Source organism: Orcinus orca, chromosome 5 (genome assembly GCF_937001465.1).
Source record: "Orcinus orca chromosome 5, mOrcOrc1.1, whole genome shotgun sequence".
Classification (NCBI taxonomy): Eukaryota; Metazoa; Chordata; class Mammalia; order Artiodactyla; family Delphinidae; genus Orcinus; species Orcinus orca.
Genome location: NC_064563.1, coordinates 140,691,711 through 140,707,701, shown reverse-complemented (window position 1 = coordinate 140,707,701; position 15,991 = coordinate 140,691,711). Strand labels below are relative to the sequence as shown.

Sequence of the window (15,991 nt, the reverse complement as noted above, 5' to 3'; positions counted from 1 at the left end):
GCAGATGAGCTTTTAAAGGACAGAAACATGTTCTAACTGGCCAAGGTGAAAAGAAGTCCTGCTGGAGGGAGGGAAGAGGATTGCTAGGAAGCGGCAGGCTGCATAGCATAGGGTTAAGCTCCCAGGGGTTGGTGTCAGAAAGCCCTGGGTTTGTGTCCCAGCTCTGCCACTTGCAGGTGGCGCAAACTCAGGCAAGCCAGGCAGTGTCTCTAAGCTTCAGCCCTCCCTGTGTTAAATAGAGATGATACTAGTAGCAACACATGGGCTTGGTATAAGTGATGTGCAGGCTAGCACCGAGTTGGGGCTTGGTGCCGTGCCTGCCCCCAGTGAAGAAAGAGCCAGCCCTCTGGGACTGAGGCCATTATCTACTCTCTGGTCTCTTGGCTTCATTTTGCTGAGTGTCTCTCTTCCAGCCTCATGTGTCCAGATGGGCTTCCTTCTACCCACACCTGCCTGCCAGTCCCAGACCCAGGAGCCCTGGCAGTTCTGGTGCCCACTGGGTCTCACCCAGTCTGTGTGCCCCAACTTCACAGTCATGGCAGGAGGTGGGGGTCTGGGTGGCCCAGTTCAAGGCAGTGTCCACCCTTGGCCCGTTCCACTGAGACCAGGCACAGGCAGGGTTGCCCAGGCCACATCCTTCAGGATGGAGAGGCAGCAGGCCACTGGACAAGTCTATTTCTCTTTCCTGAGTTGACTGGTGGCCGTTCATGGAGACCTTCTCTAATAACTCAGTAAAACGAGGTGCTCCTCTGTGTCTCCATAGCATTCTGCTGGCACATTTCTCCCTGACTTTTAGGACGTTGGTTAATTCAGGGCCATTCGTCTCTCTCTTGAGCAGAAGCTCCTTAAGGGAAAAGAGCCCTGAGAGGAGTATTCTCTCCCTGCCCCCTGTCCCCAGCACACAATGGTACTCTGTGGTGTGGTTGTTGATATTGGGATAATGAACTTAACTCCCAAGGTAGGCGTCTTCGGAGAGTGTTTTTGTTGATGAACAGTGATGGGGGTGGGGAGAATGCTGGGATTCCTGTTGAGTGTGTTCTTTAGGTCTCCTTCCCTCTAGCCCCACCAGGTACTTTAATACGGGATTGTTCCAAAGCGGTGATTAGCTGTCTCAAAAAGAAGAGAGGATGAGACTCCCTGTTCCATTTGTTTCAAGAGTATTCTGTTCATCTTTTTTCTTTTGTTTTATTTTAGCTGGATGACCTCTTCTGGTCCCTTTGTGTCTTCTGACTGCTTGATTAATATGTAGATTTTCCTTTAGGATATCAATTTACGAGTGAAGTGGCCCAACGATATTTATTACAGTGACCTCATGAAGCTTGGTGGAGTTCTGGTTAACTCAACACTTATGGGAGAAACATTTCATATACTTATTGGTAAGTTTTTAAAGCCTTCCCCCAGAATTTTTAGATTAATAAAAATAAAAGTGGTTCACACATGGCTATATTGGGGGGAGTGGATTATCATATGGGATTACTTTTTCTTTGAGTCTTGAGTTATAGAACACAATATGTGTGCACAACAGGCCAGATTGGTAGAAAGCCCTTCAAAGGGTTTAGTGTTCCTATCTATGGCCATGGAAACCACCGAATTGGCATCTCATCAAACAGGCGTTTTCTTATACCTCTCCACACTCCTGCTTCTCAATGAATTAGAAACAGTGAAAGTAAACATTTACTGTATTATTTGGTAATAAGAAAAGAAAGCTAATTTCAAGGATGGGTGTCCTGGCAGTCTTTCTTGTATTCTTAATCTGACCTTCCCAGTCCCTGGAAAAGCTGCCTTCTTTTTGACCTCAGAAGAAACTCCAGGCTGGTCAGGGTGGGGTGAAGAATCCCTGTTTCACATCAGCACATGCATATCAAGCAAGGAGATGGATCTGAAGTGGCTTCAGAAGTTCCTCGGCACCTGGGCATCCAAGCATCAGCTTCTCCCTGATGCCCAGGAAAGCTTGATTGGTGTTCAGAAATCAGTGATGGAGAGAAAACATGTGACTGTGTGTTAGAAGCGCCAGCCAAAGAATACAAGGTGTATGCTTCCAGCTCTGCTACCAACAGGCAATACTATTCTAGGCAAGCTTCTTCGTAGCCTCCAAGCTCCGTTTGCCATCTGTAAATGAGTAACTGGGCTAGGTGCAGAGATTCCTAATAGGGCCCACAGATATTGAGGAGGCCCAGTGCTGGGTTTCCTTCAGGGAGCTAGGGAGTTTTGTCAGTGTGGGGGGAATGAAACATTTTCCTGCGGGGAGAATCCATAGCTTTCTTCAGGCGTTGGGACGTGGGGGAGGGGGACGGGGCCATTTGGGGGAAAGATTCAAGGTCACCGGCAGGGGTGCTTGCTGGTCTTCAGAAAGCCGCAGCCTAAGCTGACGGTAGTTCATGTAGCTATTTCCCCAGCACTTTGGACTTCTGAATGCAGGGGAGCTTTTTCAGCGCTGTATACACTCAATTGAATGCTTCATATGCCACAGGTGCTTCCGCTGTTGTGCGTGTTGTCCAATGAAAGAACAAGTGAACAACTGCAGATTCTGCCCCTGTTGCTCTAGTTACTTGTTTTTCACGTTGCTTTGTATTTTAATAGCCAGTATATTTAAAAAAATAATAATCTGAGGCCAGTCAGTCCTTCCCTTAACGCTGAAAGTGGCGCAGAACATTTACCAAAAAGTAGTTATTGTAAATATCGTTGTTCTATCTGAGGCAAGTATTTTGGGAATTTTTTTCCCAGAGGCCCTGAAAAAAACGAGAGTCTTCCTGCCTAGTTCTTGCAGTATTTTATTCCTTATTGAAGACCTCTTTGAGGTTGGTTCAGGGCCCTGCTGAAAACCAAGGTTCGGCTTCTCTAAAGTCTCCCCTCTCCTGCAGAGAACAGTGGTGTTAAGTAACAGCAGAGATAAGCCAGAAACTCACTCTCCTGAAGCCTTGGTTTAGGGGCTTGTGAAAGAGCCACTAAACATGGGTTGGCCTTTTGCCAACAGCGTAACCCTAGCACCAAAGACTTCCAAGGATAAAGCATTAAAAGATGTGTTTTAGGGTTAAGTCATGACCAAGGTTGGAAATCTCTGAATCCAGAGTTTACTTCTTAAGACCTGAATAAAATTCTTGATATGTAAGCATGTGTTCCATTATTTAAATAGAAAAAGAAACAAGAGATTTTGTTTTATATCCGGCTCAGTGCAGAGCTCCAATTCTTGGCTAGACCACAGGAGGTGGTCGTTTCAGAAGCAACTCTGTTTTGTCCCATTCGTAGCTTCTGCTTAATTGAATCAAATCTGGCTTGCTTTTTTTCCCCAACTAATTTGTAATCTGGAATGGTTCTGGTTTGATGGGGATAGTGAGGGAAGGGTGAGAAAGGAAGATGGGCTTCAAGACGTAAGTCTTTCTCTAAGTGGCCAGAGACAATAAACTCAAAATGAGGACAAGGAAGCAGGAAGTTGACAGTAAAAACTGTAACTTTTTCCAGGTGGTTCAGAGAAACGTGTGATGTCGTCAGTAGGTTGAGCTACTCGTGTTTTCAATTGTTTGTTTTTGTCCAGGCTGTGGATTTAACGTGACTAACAGCAACCCTACCATATGCATCAACGATCTCATCACAGAATACAATAAGCAACACGGGGCCGAACTAAAGCCCTTAAGAGCTGATTATCTCATCGCCAGAAGTGTGACTGTGCTGGAGAAGCTGATCGACACATTTCAGGACGAAGGGCCCAATGGCGTTCTTCCTCTCTATTATAAATATTGGCTACACAGGTCAGTGCTGGCTTGTCTTCATTCTTTTAAAATTCCTTTATTAAATCAGTAGTTTAATATCTTAAAACGAGAAACTAAACGCTGGTCTAGATCATTATCTTTTACTTTACTGATGGATAAACCTGGTGGATACCACCTTGAGCAAGTTAGCATCTCCAGTCATTGGGACAAACGGGCATCCTGTGCCTCCTGGTGGGATGCCCTGGGAAAGACACAACATCACTGGAGATTTTCCTGCCCAGCATGTTTAAGCTGAATCTAATTGTGAGGAAACAGGCAAATCTAAAATGTGGGACATTCTTGATAACAGTCATCTTCAAAGTGAGATCTCCCAGCAGCAGTGGCAGCCTTACCTGGGAACTTGTTAGAAACGCAGATTCTTGACTTCCACCCTGGACTTCCTAAATCAGAAACTCTGAGGCTGGGGCCCAGCATTGTGTTTTAACAAAGGCTCCAGGGGATTCTCAGGCACTTCAATTTGAGAAGCACTGATGTATACCAATAGGCCTCTACCCTTCAACAATGGCAGTGTCTTAAAAACACAGAGAAGGTGGGAGTTTTGTGATTAAAGAAGACTAAGGAGGCATGACAGTTAAATGCAATATGTGATTCATAATCAGATCCTGGAAGGGAGGAAATAGCCACAAAGAATATTAATGAGACGATGGGGACATTTGAACAGGCAGTGTATATTAAATAATGTTATTGTATCAAGATCAAATTTCTTTTTCTTTTTTTTTTTGCGGTACGCGGGCCTCTCACTGTTGTGGCCTCTCCCGTTGCGGAGCACAGGCTCCGGATGTGCAGGCTCAGAGGCCATGGCTCACGGGCCCAGCCGCTCCGCGGCATGTGAGATCTTCCCGGGCCGGGGCACGAACCCGCGTCCCCTGCATCGGCAGGCGGACCCTCAACCACTGCGCCACCAGGGAAGCCCAAGATCAAATTTCTTGAGAGTGATAATGATATTCTGGTTTTGTAGGAGATACTTCTTATTCTTTGGAGATACATGCTGAAGTATTTAAGTATAAAGTGTCACAATGCCTGCAACTTATTTGTAAATATCAGCAAAAACCACCCCCACAAAACTGTAGGGGTGTGTGTGTGTAAAGGGAGCAAACATGGGAAATGTTACCAGTTGGTGTGAATAGAGTGAAGGGGGAATATGAGGTTCATTGTACTATTTTTCACCTTTTCTGTAGGTTTGAAATTCTTCAAAATAAAAATTGGGGAGGTACAGAGTCCGTACTTTTAAAACTGTTAACAAGGATGTAACTCAGCAGTTGCATTTGGAAACTGTTCTAAAGAAGTAAAATTAGAATGAGTTTAACTTATAATTGATGCTACCCAACTTGATAAAGAGTTTTGAACACAGCCAGAAAGCGGCCAGTCTCAGCCAAAAAACCTAGAGGGTTGCACAGTGTTTCTTTAAAGTAGCTAGAGGGACTTCCCTGGTGGCACAGTGGTTAAGAATCCGCCTGCCAATGCAGGGGACGTGGGTTTGAGCCCTGGTCTGGGAAGATCCCACGTGCCGCAGAGCAGCTAAGCCCGTGTGCCACAACTACTGAGCCTGCACTCTAGAGCCCGCGAGCCACAACTACTGAGCCCGTGTGCCACAACTACTGAAGCCCGCGCGCCTAGAGCCTGTGCTCCGCAACAAGAGAAGCCACAGCAATGAGAAGCCTGTGCGCCGCAACAAAGAGTAGCCCCCGCTCGCCACAACCAGAGAAAGCCTGTGTACAGCAACAAAGACCCAATGCAGCAATAAATAAATAAAAATTAAAGTAGCTAGAGGGTGAGGAAGTGGTGCAAATAATCATTCCAGATGATCAGAATGAGGAGTGACGTCGTTTATAAGGGAAGCAATTCCTAACTCCCTAGTGGACTTTCCTGCTCCCTGGTTATGCGGGTAGTTTTCAGGACAATTCAGGGGAGACCAGTGGAAGTCAGAGCTCGGGCTCAGATTCATTTTAACTGTATCCATCCCAGCCCACCCCCGAATCCTTTCGCCTAATGGATGATTGCTGAACTAATTGTCTCAAGCAGCAGCATTACACTTCCCTGGTGACTGGGGGCTGTCCTTCACTTTCAGTGCTCAGCAAGTCCGCCTGGGAAGTGCTGGGGGACCAAAGGTGTGGATAGTCGGCCTCGACGATTCCGGGTTCCTTCTGGTTCACCAGGAGAACGGCGAAGTGGTGACTGTGCATCCAGACGGCAACTCCTTCGACATGCTGGGAAACCTCATAATCCCCAAACAGCCGTAGTCCTGTCTGGAGCGTCTGCTGGGCCCCGGGCCACAGCTGGGATGAGCTGGGACGGGCGGAAGGGCAGAACCGCCGCAGGAGCATTGCACGTCGATTTCTGCCGCCTTTCCTAGCCCATGATCTGGAAAACGAATTCGGAGTTGTAGGCAAATGTTTTCTCCCTCCACTTAACCTGTTAATTCTTTAATTTTGTTCTGTTGTCATTTTATTTGGTGTTTGAAGATGCTGGGGGTGGAGGGTTGACAAGTGGAAGATTTAATTCAGGTATAAGCCCTGGCATAGGGTGTGAAATTCTTCTCCCCTCTTGAAATTGGATGCATCTTAGTTGGGGAGGGGGGTAGTTTTTACATGGAAACAGCAATGGCATAATTCAAATGTTTTCCCAGTAGTGGAGGTCTCTACCCCTAGACTATTAAAAACAGATTTTAAAAAGGTTTTCGGGCCCAGACCATTGGTGAGTTAGAGGTAGGGTAACACTGTTTACAAGCATCCAGGGAGGTGTTTTCCTACAGGAACATATATTGGCACTTAGTTATCATTTTATTTTTTTGTAAGTGAAGAAAAGAGAAGGTAGATTTCTAGTGTTACTCTCATCCTGTGGTTTGTGGTCCAATAACAATGTCTAAACGGAACAGAGGCTGGTATGCTTGCGATGACCTTGTAGAGGAAATCAGTTAATTACTTTGACATTAACTAATGAGCTCTCCTTTCATAAGTTTAAATTTACTGCATATTCTGAAGTGATGGGATCAAGTTCAGGGTCCTGAAAGCGTTGATCAGGCATTGCGCGGATGCGAGGTGGATGATTTGGGCCTAACAGCTGGGTTTGAAGTCTCTCATTCCACACGCAAAGGAGGATGTGGCGCTTGTAAGCCAGCTTCAGGCTCGCTTCGAAATCCTGCGGAACTGTGCAGTGCACACACTGTAGAAGTACGTGGCATTTTATTTGTAAGTCACATTTTTTTGCCCCCTTTTCATATTGCCAAAAAAGAAAATGTTATTGCTACTGAATGCCATCAGTTAAGAGGATGGGGGTGTGTGTGTGTGAGAGAGAGAGAGAGAGAGAGAAACTTTAAAAGAAGATGTTCCAAATATGATGCCCTAAGAGTCTGCATGGAAGAACAAAAGAAAGGAAGCCTTTTGATATACATTTGCTATTTCCAGATGTATTCCATGCTTTTTCCATGTAACTCCTATCTCTGTTGAACTTGAGAATCATACACATTACTTTTCAGCCTGTAAAGGCCAATTTTTGTCCACTTTTCTCTCTTCCTGCCATTCCCAACTGAAATTAGTGGCAAGAAAACTTGATGAGGCTCTCAGCTTTGAACAAAATCCCCTTATTGTGCACTAGCACCCTCTTCATCCAGCTTTACCCAGTCAGGCTAACTCCAGAAGCTTGTGGGTTTCAGTATAAAATCTGCCTACCTGTAGCCAGGCACAGGCAGCCACATAGGAAGGAAACAAATAACACGTTTAGTTAAGTCCACTAACCCAATATGTGTGTTTTGGAAATGTAACTTGAAAAGAACTTCAGAAGTAATTTTTGCAAATAAGGCTTCAATTAGAATTATTCTTTTAAAAAAAACAAAAACAAAAAAACCCACTCTCTCCTAAATGCCCAAGTCTACATAAAAGTTTAAAGTCCACAGCACCCCAAAATTACAAAATGGTCTCACCCTTGAGAGGGCATCTGCAAAATATCATCAAGAAGAAAGATCTCAGGCTAATGTTGCAAGTTTCATTTCTCAAACTCTGTAATATAAGGCAAGTCATCTCTCAGAGCTGCCATCATTACTTTTTGAATTTCTTTGGGGGGTTATTTAATGAGAAACATGCTATGATTTGTTTTAAGCTGAAGTCCTATTCTAGACAGTCTGCTTTGGGGGAAAAAAAAATGTTATCATTTAATTTCCTTTTGGTAAATTAAAACTAATGAAGTGTGGCCATGTCAAAGCAGATGGAGATGTTCCGGGCATATCACTTTGCCTCTGTGCTTTTAAGACTGTTCTTACTTGTGCCGACACCCAGTTGTCTTGAGGGAGACAACATAGACTTGGAGCAGATGCTGCGTTTTTCATAAACCTGATTTTGCCTCAGAGGAACCAAAGACTTTTGAAATTCTGCTTCATATAGAACAGCTGAATAAAGGCATTTCCCTTACAGCTGTTAGCATTAGGGAAACTTGCTGTACTGCACTCATCAATTTGGGCCGTTTATGCACCCGGCAATCGATGACCTCAAGGAGCTTTAAAGTCTTAACGGGAACTTTGCATTTTCTTCTTAATCTTTAAAACACGGCACCTAAACTCAGGATTGGCGTGTGCTCTTAGGATATTGAATTGTGCCCCAGTTCAGAGGCTGCGCATCTCTACCAGGTTATGTAAAGGGCAAGATGTCATCCCTTCTGGGCTGGTAGCAAATTTCAGAAGAACTCTTGAGGAAGTGCCCCCTAAAACAGGACACAGCAATACCTGGGCTTCCGGGGCACGCACGCGCGCATGCACACACGCACACACACCCCCCTCAGCAGTGCTCCTCGGCACTGTTCATCCTGGCAGCGTTTACAGCGTGGAGGCAAAGCCGAAAGGATTTGTGTCCGGTGTGGGGCTCGCTGCTGCAGCCCCCTGACTGCTGTGGGTGGGTGCGCAGGCCCAGACCCGCGTAGCATGCAACCGCACCCCTACCCCTACACACACGGGGGGGCTGCATGGCCGTCTCTCACCCGAGAGTCTGGGAGCCAGGAGAGAAGCAGACTCACCCAACCGTTTCAGAGTGCATAAAGGAGACATTTTAGGCTTACAGTCCATAGATCTGTTTGCTCGTAACAGACAAAGAATGGAGAGTCGGTATTCCTGGGTAACTACTATGCGTATTTGAAATAAAAGAAAGTGTGAAACCTCTGCATTTTTAGCTTTTCAAAGAATCATCTCTGAAAAGGAATTAATTTAAACCAATTCCTGTAAAAAGCAAGTCTATCAAAATAAACTTTAAGACTTTCTATATAGTTCAGGCTCATTGTTATTTTTACCACATTTCATTTGTAAAACTAAGCAACTACTTTTGGTTACAGTGTTTTTATTCATATTTAAACATTAAAAAAAATAGTTTAACATAGGAATATGTATGTATTTCTAAGTATTAAGAAGCTGGTGGCTTTTTAAATGTATTTTTGAAAAATGTATTATGTATCATACAAAAGAGAGATCATATTACTCCAAAGAATGAAAGCCAGCAAACTGAAAAGTTAAAAAAAGAAAACAAAACTGAGGTGAGAAATAAATTTACTAATGTCAATTTTTAATTTGAAAATTAATTGAGTACAACAACAAATTTAATATAAGAACAGATTCTGTTGTTGTCGAATTGTTCTCTTTTGTGGAAACTGCTTGACTTTTGTCTCGACAGTTTTTCCCCAAGATTTTAACCGTTTTTATCATACTTAAGTTTAGGAAGAGCTTGAGTAACGCACCTTAGATAACCCAAGGGCTACTGTTCACTAAGATTTTAAGCTACTGTAATTTTATGGAATTTATTTTAAAGTGTTCTTTCATCTGTACCAGCCCCCAAAGTCTACCTTAACTGTCTCACAGTTACAATAAATTACAGTAGACTGGAAACAGGATTCGTTGAAGGATTACACCTCCCCCACCCTTAGGATCCAAAGGAGGAAGGCCTGGCGCATCGGACTTTAAAATGACAAAAGGGGTCGGGGTAAGGGAGCAGAAAATACAGGCTCTTGCAGATTTCCTCCGAGCAGCCCTTCACACCCTGTTCACTTCTCTACAAAGGTATGAGTGGAATGGCTTTTCTAGAAAGGGCTTCAATGAACATAAAGGAATTCCTTTCTCTGGGAGGCCCAGTGGAGGGAGGGCCGAGTCAGTCTTGAACTGGGCTGATTTCTCAAATCCATTTGATCTGGCATTTTTGTCAACATGTTAGGACCCACTACAATTTTTTTCTTCTTTTTTTGTGAAAGAGATGCATATTTATTAAAATGCTTCCTCTTCCTCTTCCAGAGCCTCACAGAAGTCAGGAAACGATATCCCCAGCTTAAATGTGCAGACTAAAAGATGGAGGTAATCATATCAGGTTGCCATAGTAACTGCTCTGTTAACTTTTCTCCGAGCTGCTGGCCGCCTGGAAGCCGGCTTGCAGAGGAATCTTCCTTCATGTTCTAGGCTATGAAAACTGTGATGTTTGTTTAGGCAAGGAAGTTTTTCCTAGTACACATTTTATTTTTCAAGTACATATACACTCATCGTTAAGCCTGTTTATGTTCTCATTTATAAATCTATAACGCTCTTCTTTCCTAACAGTAACCTTTGATCTTAAACTGCTCCGAAAGCCTTCGTGGTTTGTATTTATTTATACAGCCCCCAATGGTTAATGACAAGGTAGACACAAAAGCATTTTACAGTACTTTATTGAAAAATGTCAGGTGAATCTCCTGCTCATCGAACCTGCACCTTCCTGGAATCATGGTTTAATTACGGGTCTCGACAGCACAAAAATAATACCCCAGGCTTATTTTATGTGTGCACACACTCACAACAAGCTGCTCATGAGGTATGGCTAAGTGCTGTGTAGGGGTGTATGCCTATAATTCTTCTGAACCTGTCTCTTCACTGCAAGACACATGTTCCTAAATTTGCAAATTGTACCGTAAGGCAACTGACACCTACGGAATGAGGCAGGTCCTCATAGTGACACTGGGTGGGCAACAGGTCCTTTCACATTTTAAGAACAGTTGACGTAGGTGCACTTTGATTCTGGAACAGTGAGTTAAAGACATTTGTGAACAACCTTTCCACTGAGAAAGGTGGACATAGTTTCCTAAAAGTAAACCATTTTTGAAAAAGCAGCAAAACGAGGGAGCATTTATCGTGTGGAGCAGATTGAAAAAAGGGTGGTTCAACGCATTGTTCCACTGCAGAACCGTGATAGACTTTTTAAATGGTGAAATCTTAAAGCAAAAGTATAAAAATAAAACAAAAATTAATGGAAGTTTATTTTAAAAACACTGCTGGTGCTTTTTTTAAAAAAACATTTATTTATTTGGTTGTGCCGGGTCTTAGTTGCTGCATGTGGGCTCCTTAGTTGTGGCATGTGGGATCTAGTTCCCTGTCCAGGGATTGAACCCCGGGCCCCCTGCATTGGGAGCACGGAGTCTTAGCCACTGCGCCACCAGGGAAGTCCCTGCTGGTTCTTTATAAAAAGATTTCTGTTTACCTGTTATACACATGACATGTTCATACGGAGTTTTCTTGCTCTGTATAAAATGCAGAAAACGCTGAAGACAACATGTACATCATTTTCATTACATCCCTTTAGCATGTTTTCTTCCACAAGGCGCAGTCCATTGACAATCTTCCATATTGCACATGCAATGTAACTAACTTTATTAGCACTACTTGTAGCAAACACGAGCCTAGGGAATTACAGGTCTGTGTGGGCCAGAGGGATTTTGCCTTGTCATCAAACTTGACGGGAGTAGCCAATCCACTGGGCACCGAAATCATCCACATGTCATTCTCATAAAATATCTGGCTATATATATATATATTTGCATTTAATGCCTATTCCATATATTTCTGAAGGTGCTGTTCTCAAGAGTTCATGGGGTAGGAGGGAATAAGAGCCTGTGAACGTACTCGTGAAGCACACCCACGTTCACCCCCTTGTCTGGGCTTGATGTTTGTATTAAGGAAAGGGTTAAATTAAAACAACAGCTTTTAATTAGACTCATGAATGACTTTTAAAGACAACGGAGTTGTCCGTTCATGGGACTTAAATCATCACATTCTGCCTTGACTTAATCTAAAAGGACTCTGGATACAGGAAGCTTCCAGGTCGGCCACCCACCGGCACCCCTGACTGCATCAGGGTGGGGTTTCCTCCGCAAAGTGGAGGGCATCTGAGGAGCGGCGCCTCCTCCAAGCCCCCAGAGGGACTGTTACTGAACATCGGGGACACGCAAGGCGCGCAAGCCTGATTTCAAGGTGAGGAAACCAAGTCCCCCCCAAAGACGGAGTAGTTGAGGCCACACGTGGGCGGTCGGGGACGCTCAGCTACGCCCTTTCAGAAAACCCGGCTCTTGCGGAACAAAGGTCGGGCGGTCACGTCTCCCCAACGTCGCCGTGTCTCTGTCCTCTACACGGACGGTTATGGCATCTACGGTAAAAATCCAAAAGTCGGCGGTGGAGTTCTAGTAAAATAGTTGTCTCTGTATAAATTAATTTAAATCGTGCATATACATCTCGCCCCTCTTGACTCGACTGGACTTGGTAAAATGGGAGCCAAAGAGGCTGGCCTATGGCTTCTCCCCGCGGGCAGCCCCGCGCGAGGCGGGGCGGCCCCAGGACTCTGCGGTCCGGCCCGGGCGGGTCACCTGCCGTTGGTAATGATGACCGAGGCGCCCAGGTAGTGCGGCAGGGGCGCGCCGGGCGGCGAGGCGGCAGCGGCGGGGTCGGGGGCCCGGGGTCGCAGCGCGCCGGCCCCCGCATCGGGGGCGCCGGGGCCGCCGGCGAGGGTGGGGGCGGCTGGCGCAGCACCCCCCAGCGGCCCGCGGCGGGCCAGCACGCGGTGGTAGTTGAGCAGCACGAAGGGCAGCTGCGCCGGCGTGCCCGGCGGCTCGGGGGCCGGCGGCGCGCAGCACTCGGGGGCCGCGCGGGCCAGCGCCAGCCGCGCCCCGTCGCGGGCGGCCTGGCGGGCGGCCTTGGCCGGGCCCAGCGCCGGCTCCTCGCGGTAGTGCCCGCAGCTCGGGAAGCTCGGCAGCGGTGGCGCGGTATCCTCGCCGAACCTGCGCGCGGCGGCGGCGGGCGCTGCGGGGACAGGCGACACGTTAGACGCCCGCGCGGGGGAGGAGGGGGACATGCCCAGAGCGACACCAAGCCGGGGGGCCCTGGGGCCGCCACCACCCCTGGGCCACCCCTGCCGCCCGCGCGCTCGAGCCCCGGAGCCGCCCTCGCCCCTTCCCGCGTGCGTGCCGGGCCCGCGAGGTCCAATCACAGGATGCCAGTTGCAGTGTTCTAGCAGCCACAGGAAAAAGTGAAGAGAGACAGATGGAATTAGTGTTAGTAAGATACTTAATTTAATGCAGCATAGCTAGACTATTATTTCAGTGTGTAATTAATATAAAAATTGGGGAGAAATTGTATTCTTTGTTTCTGTCTTTGAAATGCAGTGCAGACACTCCGAACACATCTCATTGCACTGGCCGAACGGGGTTGGTGGCTACCATATTGGACAGCGTTGGCCCAGAGGTTTCCTCGGCCCTAGTGTTAGGTGACCCCAGGCTGCCGTGCGCTTTCTTGCTTTCACCTCAGTGGGGAGGGTGGAGCGCTTATCACCCTGCTCCCTTTAGTCATAATTAAAGTAATGACCATCGTCACTAATTAGACGTCTGCAATCAATTGGCTCCCCCCACCTCTCTTTTTTTAAAAAATATTTATTTACTTATGTGGTTGCACGGGGTCTTAGTTGTGGCATGCAGGATCTAGTTCCCTGACCTCGGATCGAACCCAGGTCCCCTGCATTGGGACCGTGGAGTCTGAACCTCTGGACCACCAGGGAAGTCTTTTTTTCTTTTTTTAACCTTAAGACATCCTTCCTGTTCCTTTAATATCAAAAAGTCTAGGAAGTCGATCACAACTGCCCCCAGTTGGCATCTTTGGTCCGTTTTTTACCAAGTGACTGACAAATGAAGTGGTCATTAAGCTCTTTCACTTTCAAAATAGCAATTTAAAAATCAAATACTGTGTTATCTCATTGGTCAACTCCCGCACACACACAAAAATAATCTTTTCAACTCAGTCTCAAGTGGATAGTATTTTCAGCTGTTATGAAAACCCTTTGCTTTGTTTCTTCCCCTTGGCCCTTCCCTGGTTATTTGAGGGATCCTATGCGCTGATGGGTGCTGGGGATTCAAATCTCTGGACTGCCTGAGGCCAAAAGGCAGAGCTGCACTGCCCTGGCTGCTAGTATGTTCTTTTTTAAACTGGCTACTTTTGAGAAACATGTCCTGTTAATCTCCAAGAAGGTTAGATTTCTCCTGGGATCTAGCCCTCTTCTTGTCTATGGAGACCAAATTTATCTCACAGGCTTGTAAAGACTGGGTCACAGCACAGAGCAAGAGGTTCACAAAGCAGCCCTAGGAGCAGCAGAGAGCCCCAGCTGCCTGCAAAGAGAGAAAGGTGGGAGGGGGACTCCAGGGAGCTCTCCTTACGCAGGTGACTCTTCTCTGGGATTTAGTGGTCCCCGCAGGACATTTGCACAAACCTCGTCTACAGTCTGAGCAGTTAGGTCTGGGTGAAACAGGAACACACCCCACTGAGCTAACCCTCAATCCCCACCTTCTACCCTCTGCCTGGGATTGTCCCAAGGAGCAGGCAGGAGTCTGCTGGGCCTGGGGCAGCTGGTGGCACCCCCACAGAGGACCTCTGCTTGCCTGCCGCCAAGAGGAGCTGGCTGTGTGCCGAGCCCTGCGGTAGGCAATTGACATGGCCTATGTTCCTGTCTTACAGATGAAGAAACTGAGTCCTGGAGGGTTTGTGCTATTTGCCCTGGGGTGGTGAGTGGCGTTTCCGTCCCTGAGCCTGTGATTTTCCACCACCGCTTCCCACACTTCGAAAACTGGCATGGGAAGAAAACCAATAGTGTTCCATGTTCATTTCTGGGTGGAGTAGAAAGTAATCTTATAAAATAAATATAGCTGGGGGTTCTCAGTACATAGGAAAATCAGTTTGCTTCCCTTTTGGGGAGCAAACGGGGCCAGGATTTTTATGGAGGGTGGCCGAACACCCAGTTTCCTCTGCCCTTTATACTGTCCCTGGTGCCCACGAGGCACACCGGCTCAGTTGCCCAGCTTTCGGCCACCCTCGTGAAGCGCTCTCAGTGAGGGCAGGAAAGCACAGCCATTCCCACTTAGAAGCAGAAAAAAAGGGAAAGTTTGCCCACAGTGTGAGGGTTCTTTTTCCATCTGCCACCCACCGACAGCGCTGTGCACAGCCCTGCCCCCTTCCCTCGTGCAAACATGACCCACCTTCGTAGTTTGGCACGAGGCTGTGCCGAGCAGGGTTCACCGGCGGCTCGGAAAGGCTTTTAGCTGGAGACTGGCTGCCCGGCACTAGGGGGTTGGCATAGTGCCACTGGCACTCGCCGCTGGCCGGCAGCGTGCTCAGCAGAAAGCGTGCCACCTCGCACGGGGATCCTTGGGGCTGCCCGAACTTGGCCGGCAACATTGGCTTTTTGCTGCTGAAGACGTGAGAGTCCAGAGGGAAGTGTCCGTAATGGTAGGAGAAGGGCAGGCTGTAGGACGGGGCGTACAGAAGGTCGCCGCCTTCTGAATGGAGCTGCTGTTCTGGGGGAACTGGGGTGTGGACGGGGGGGCTGGCTCTCCAGCTTCCGAGCTGGCCGCATTCCAGTTTGTCCATTTGGAACGAGCTGTATTGCTGCCGAGCGAAGAAGACGGATGAAGGGCTCACCGAGGGGCCGGCGGCAACCGCTCTCCAATCCTACAGTGCCCGCCCCATCCCAGGGCTGGGCCCACCCCGGCCACCAGCACGCGGTCCCACCGGGGACAGGTGCCCAGGAGACAGCACCCCGGGGACCCACCCTCTGGGTGGAAAGAGATCTCCTCACCCCAAGTGACAACACACCAGATACATGCAGCCACTCGCGCCTTTTGAGAGCTTGCAGAAGACTTTAAGAGACAGGGAAGGTTTCCATTAAAATCAAGTGCTATGGAAACACGAGGCACCAGTGTTCTGAGCCACGTTTACATGGATTCTAGCAGCTGATCAGCCTCCCCAGTGGAGTCTGTTTCCTAGACCTGACTCATCCCCCTGGATGGTAGCTCTGCCTGCCTTCCCCAGGCCGCGTCTCCACCCTGTGGGCGGGACATCCCAGGGAAACTCCCGGGCTGGGAGAGCCCTGAGTGCGATCAGAGGTGCCCAGGTGCCCCGAGCCCCTGCAGGTGGTGTG

At 47.6% G+C, this 15,991-nt stretch overlaps 2 protein-coding genes across 6 annotated transcripts in view; one reads left to right on the top strand and one right to left on the bottom strand.

Annotated features, from left to right (window-relative positions):
• Window positions 1-9,014, top strand: part of HLCS (holocarboxylase synthetase) — a 196,604-nt gene extending 187,590 nt beyond the window's left edge. The window contains exons 9-11 of one of the 3 annotated variants that reach the window (XM_033418265.2): window positions 1,262-1,376; window positions 3,533-3,746; window positions 5,836-9,014. In XM_033418265.2, coding sequence (XP_033274156.1) covers window positions 1,262-1,376; window positions 3,533-3,746; window positions 5,836-6,007 — 501 coding nt within the window. In that variant the 3' untranslated portion in view covers window positions 6,008-9,014. The other 2 variants (XM_033418266.2, XM_049710610.1) reach the window with 2 other exon arrangements.
• Window positions 9,015-11,566: 2,552 nt separating this feature from the next.
• Window positions 11,567-15,991, bottom strand: part of SIM2 (SIM bHLH transcription factor 2) — a 45,876-nt gene continuing 41,451 nt past the window's right edge. The window contains exons 9-10 of one of the 3 annotated variants that reach the window (XM_033418269.2): window positions 15,051-15,459; window positions 11,567-13,038 (exon numbers count right to left, since the gene is read on the bottom strand). In XM_033418269.2, coding sequence (XP_033274160.1) covers window positions 12,395-13,038; window positions 15,051-15,459 — 1,053 coding nt within the window. In that variant the 3' untranslated portion in view covers window positions 11,567-12,394. The remainder of the gene's footprint in view (window positions 13,039-15,050; window positions 15,460-15,991) is intronic. The other 2 variants (XM_033418268.2, XM_004264550.3) reach the window with 2 other exon arrangements.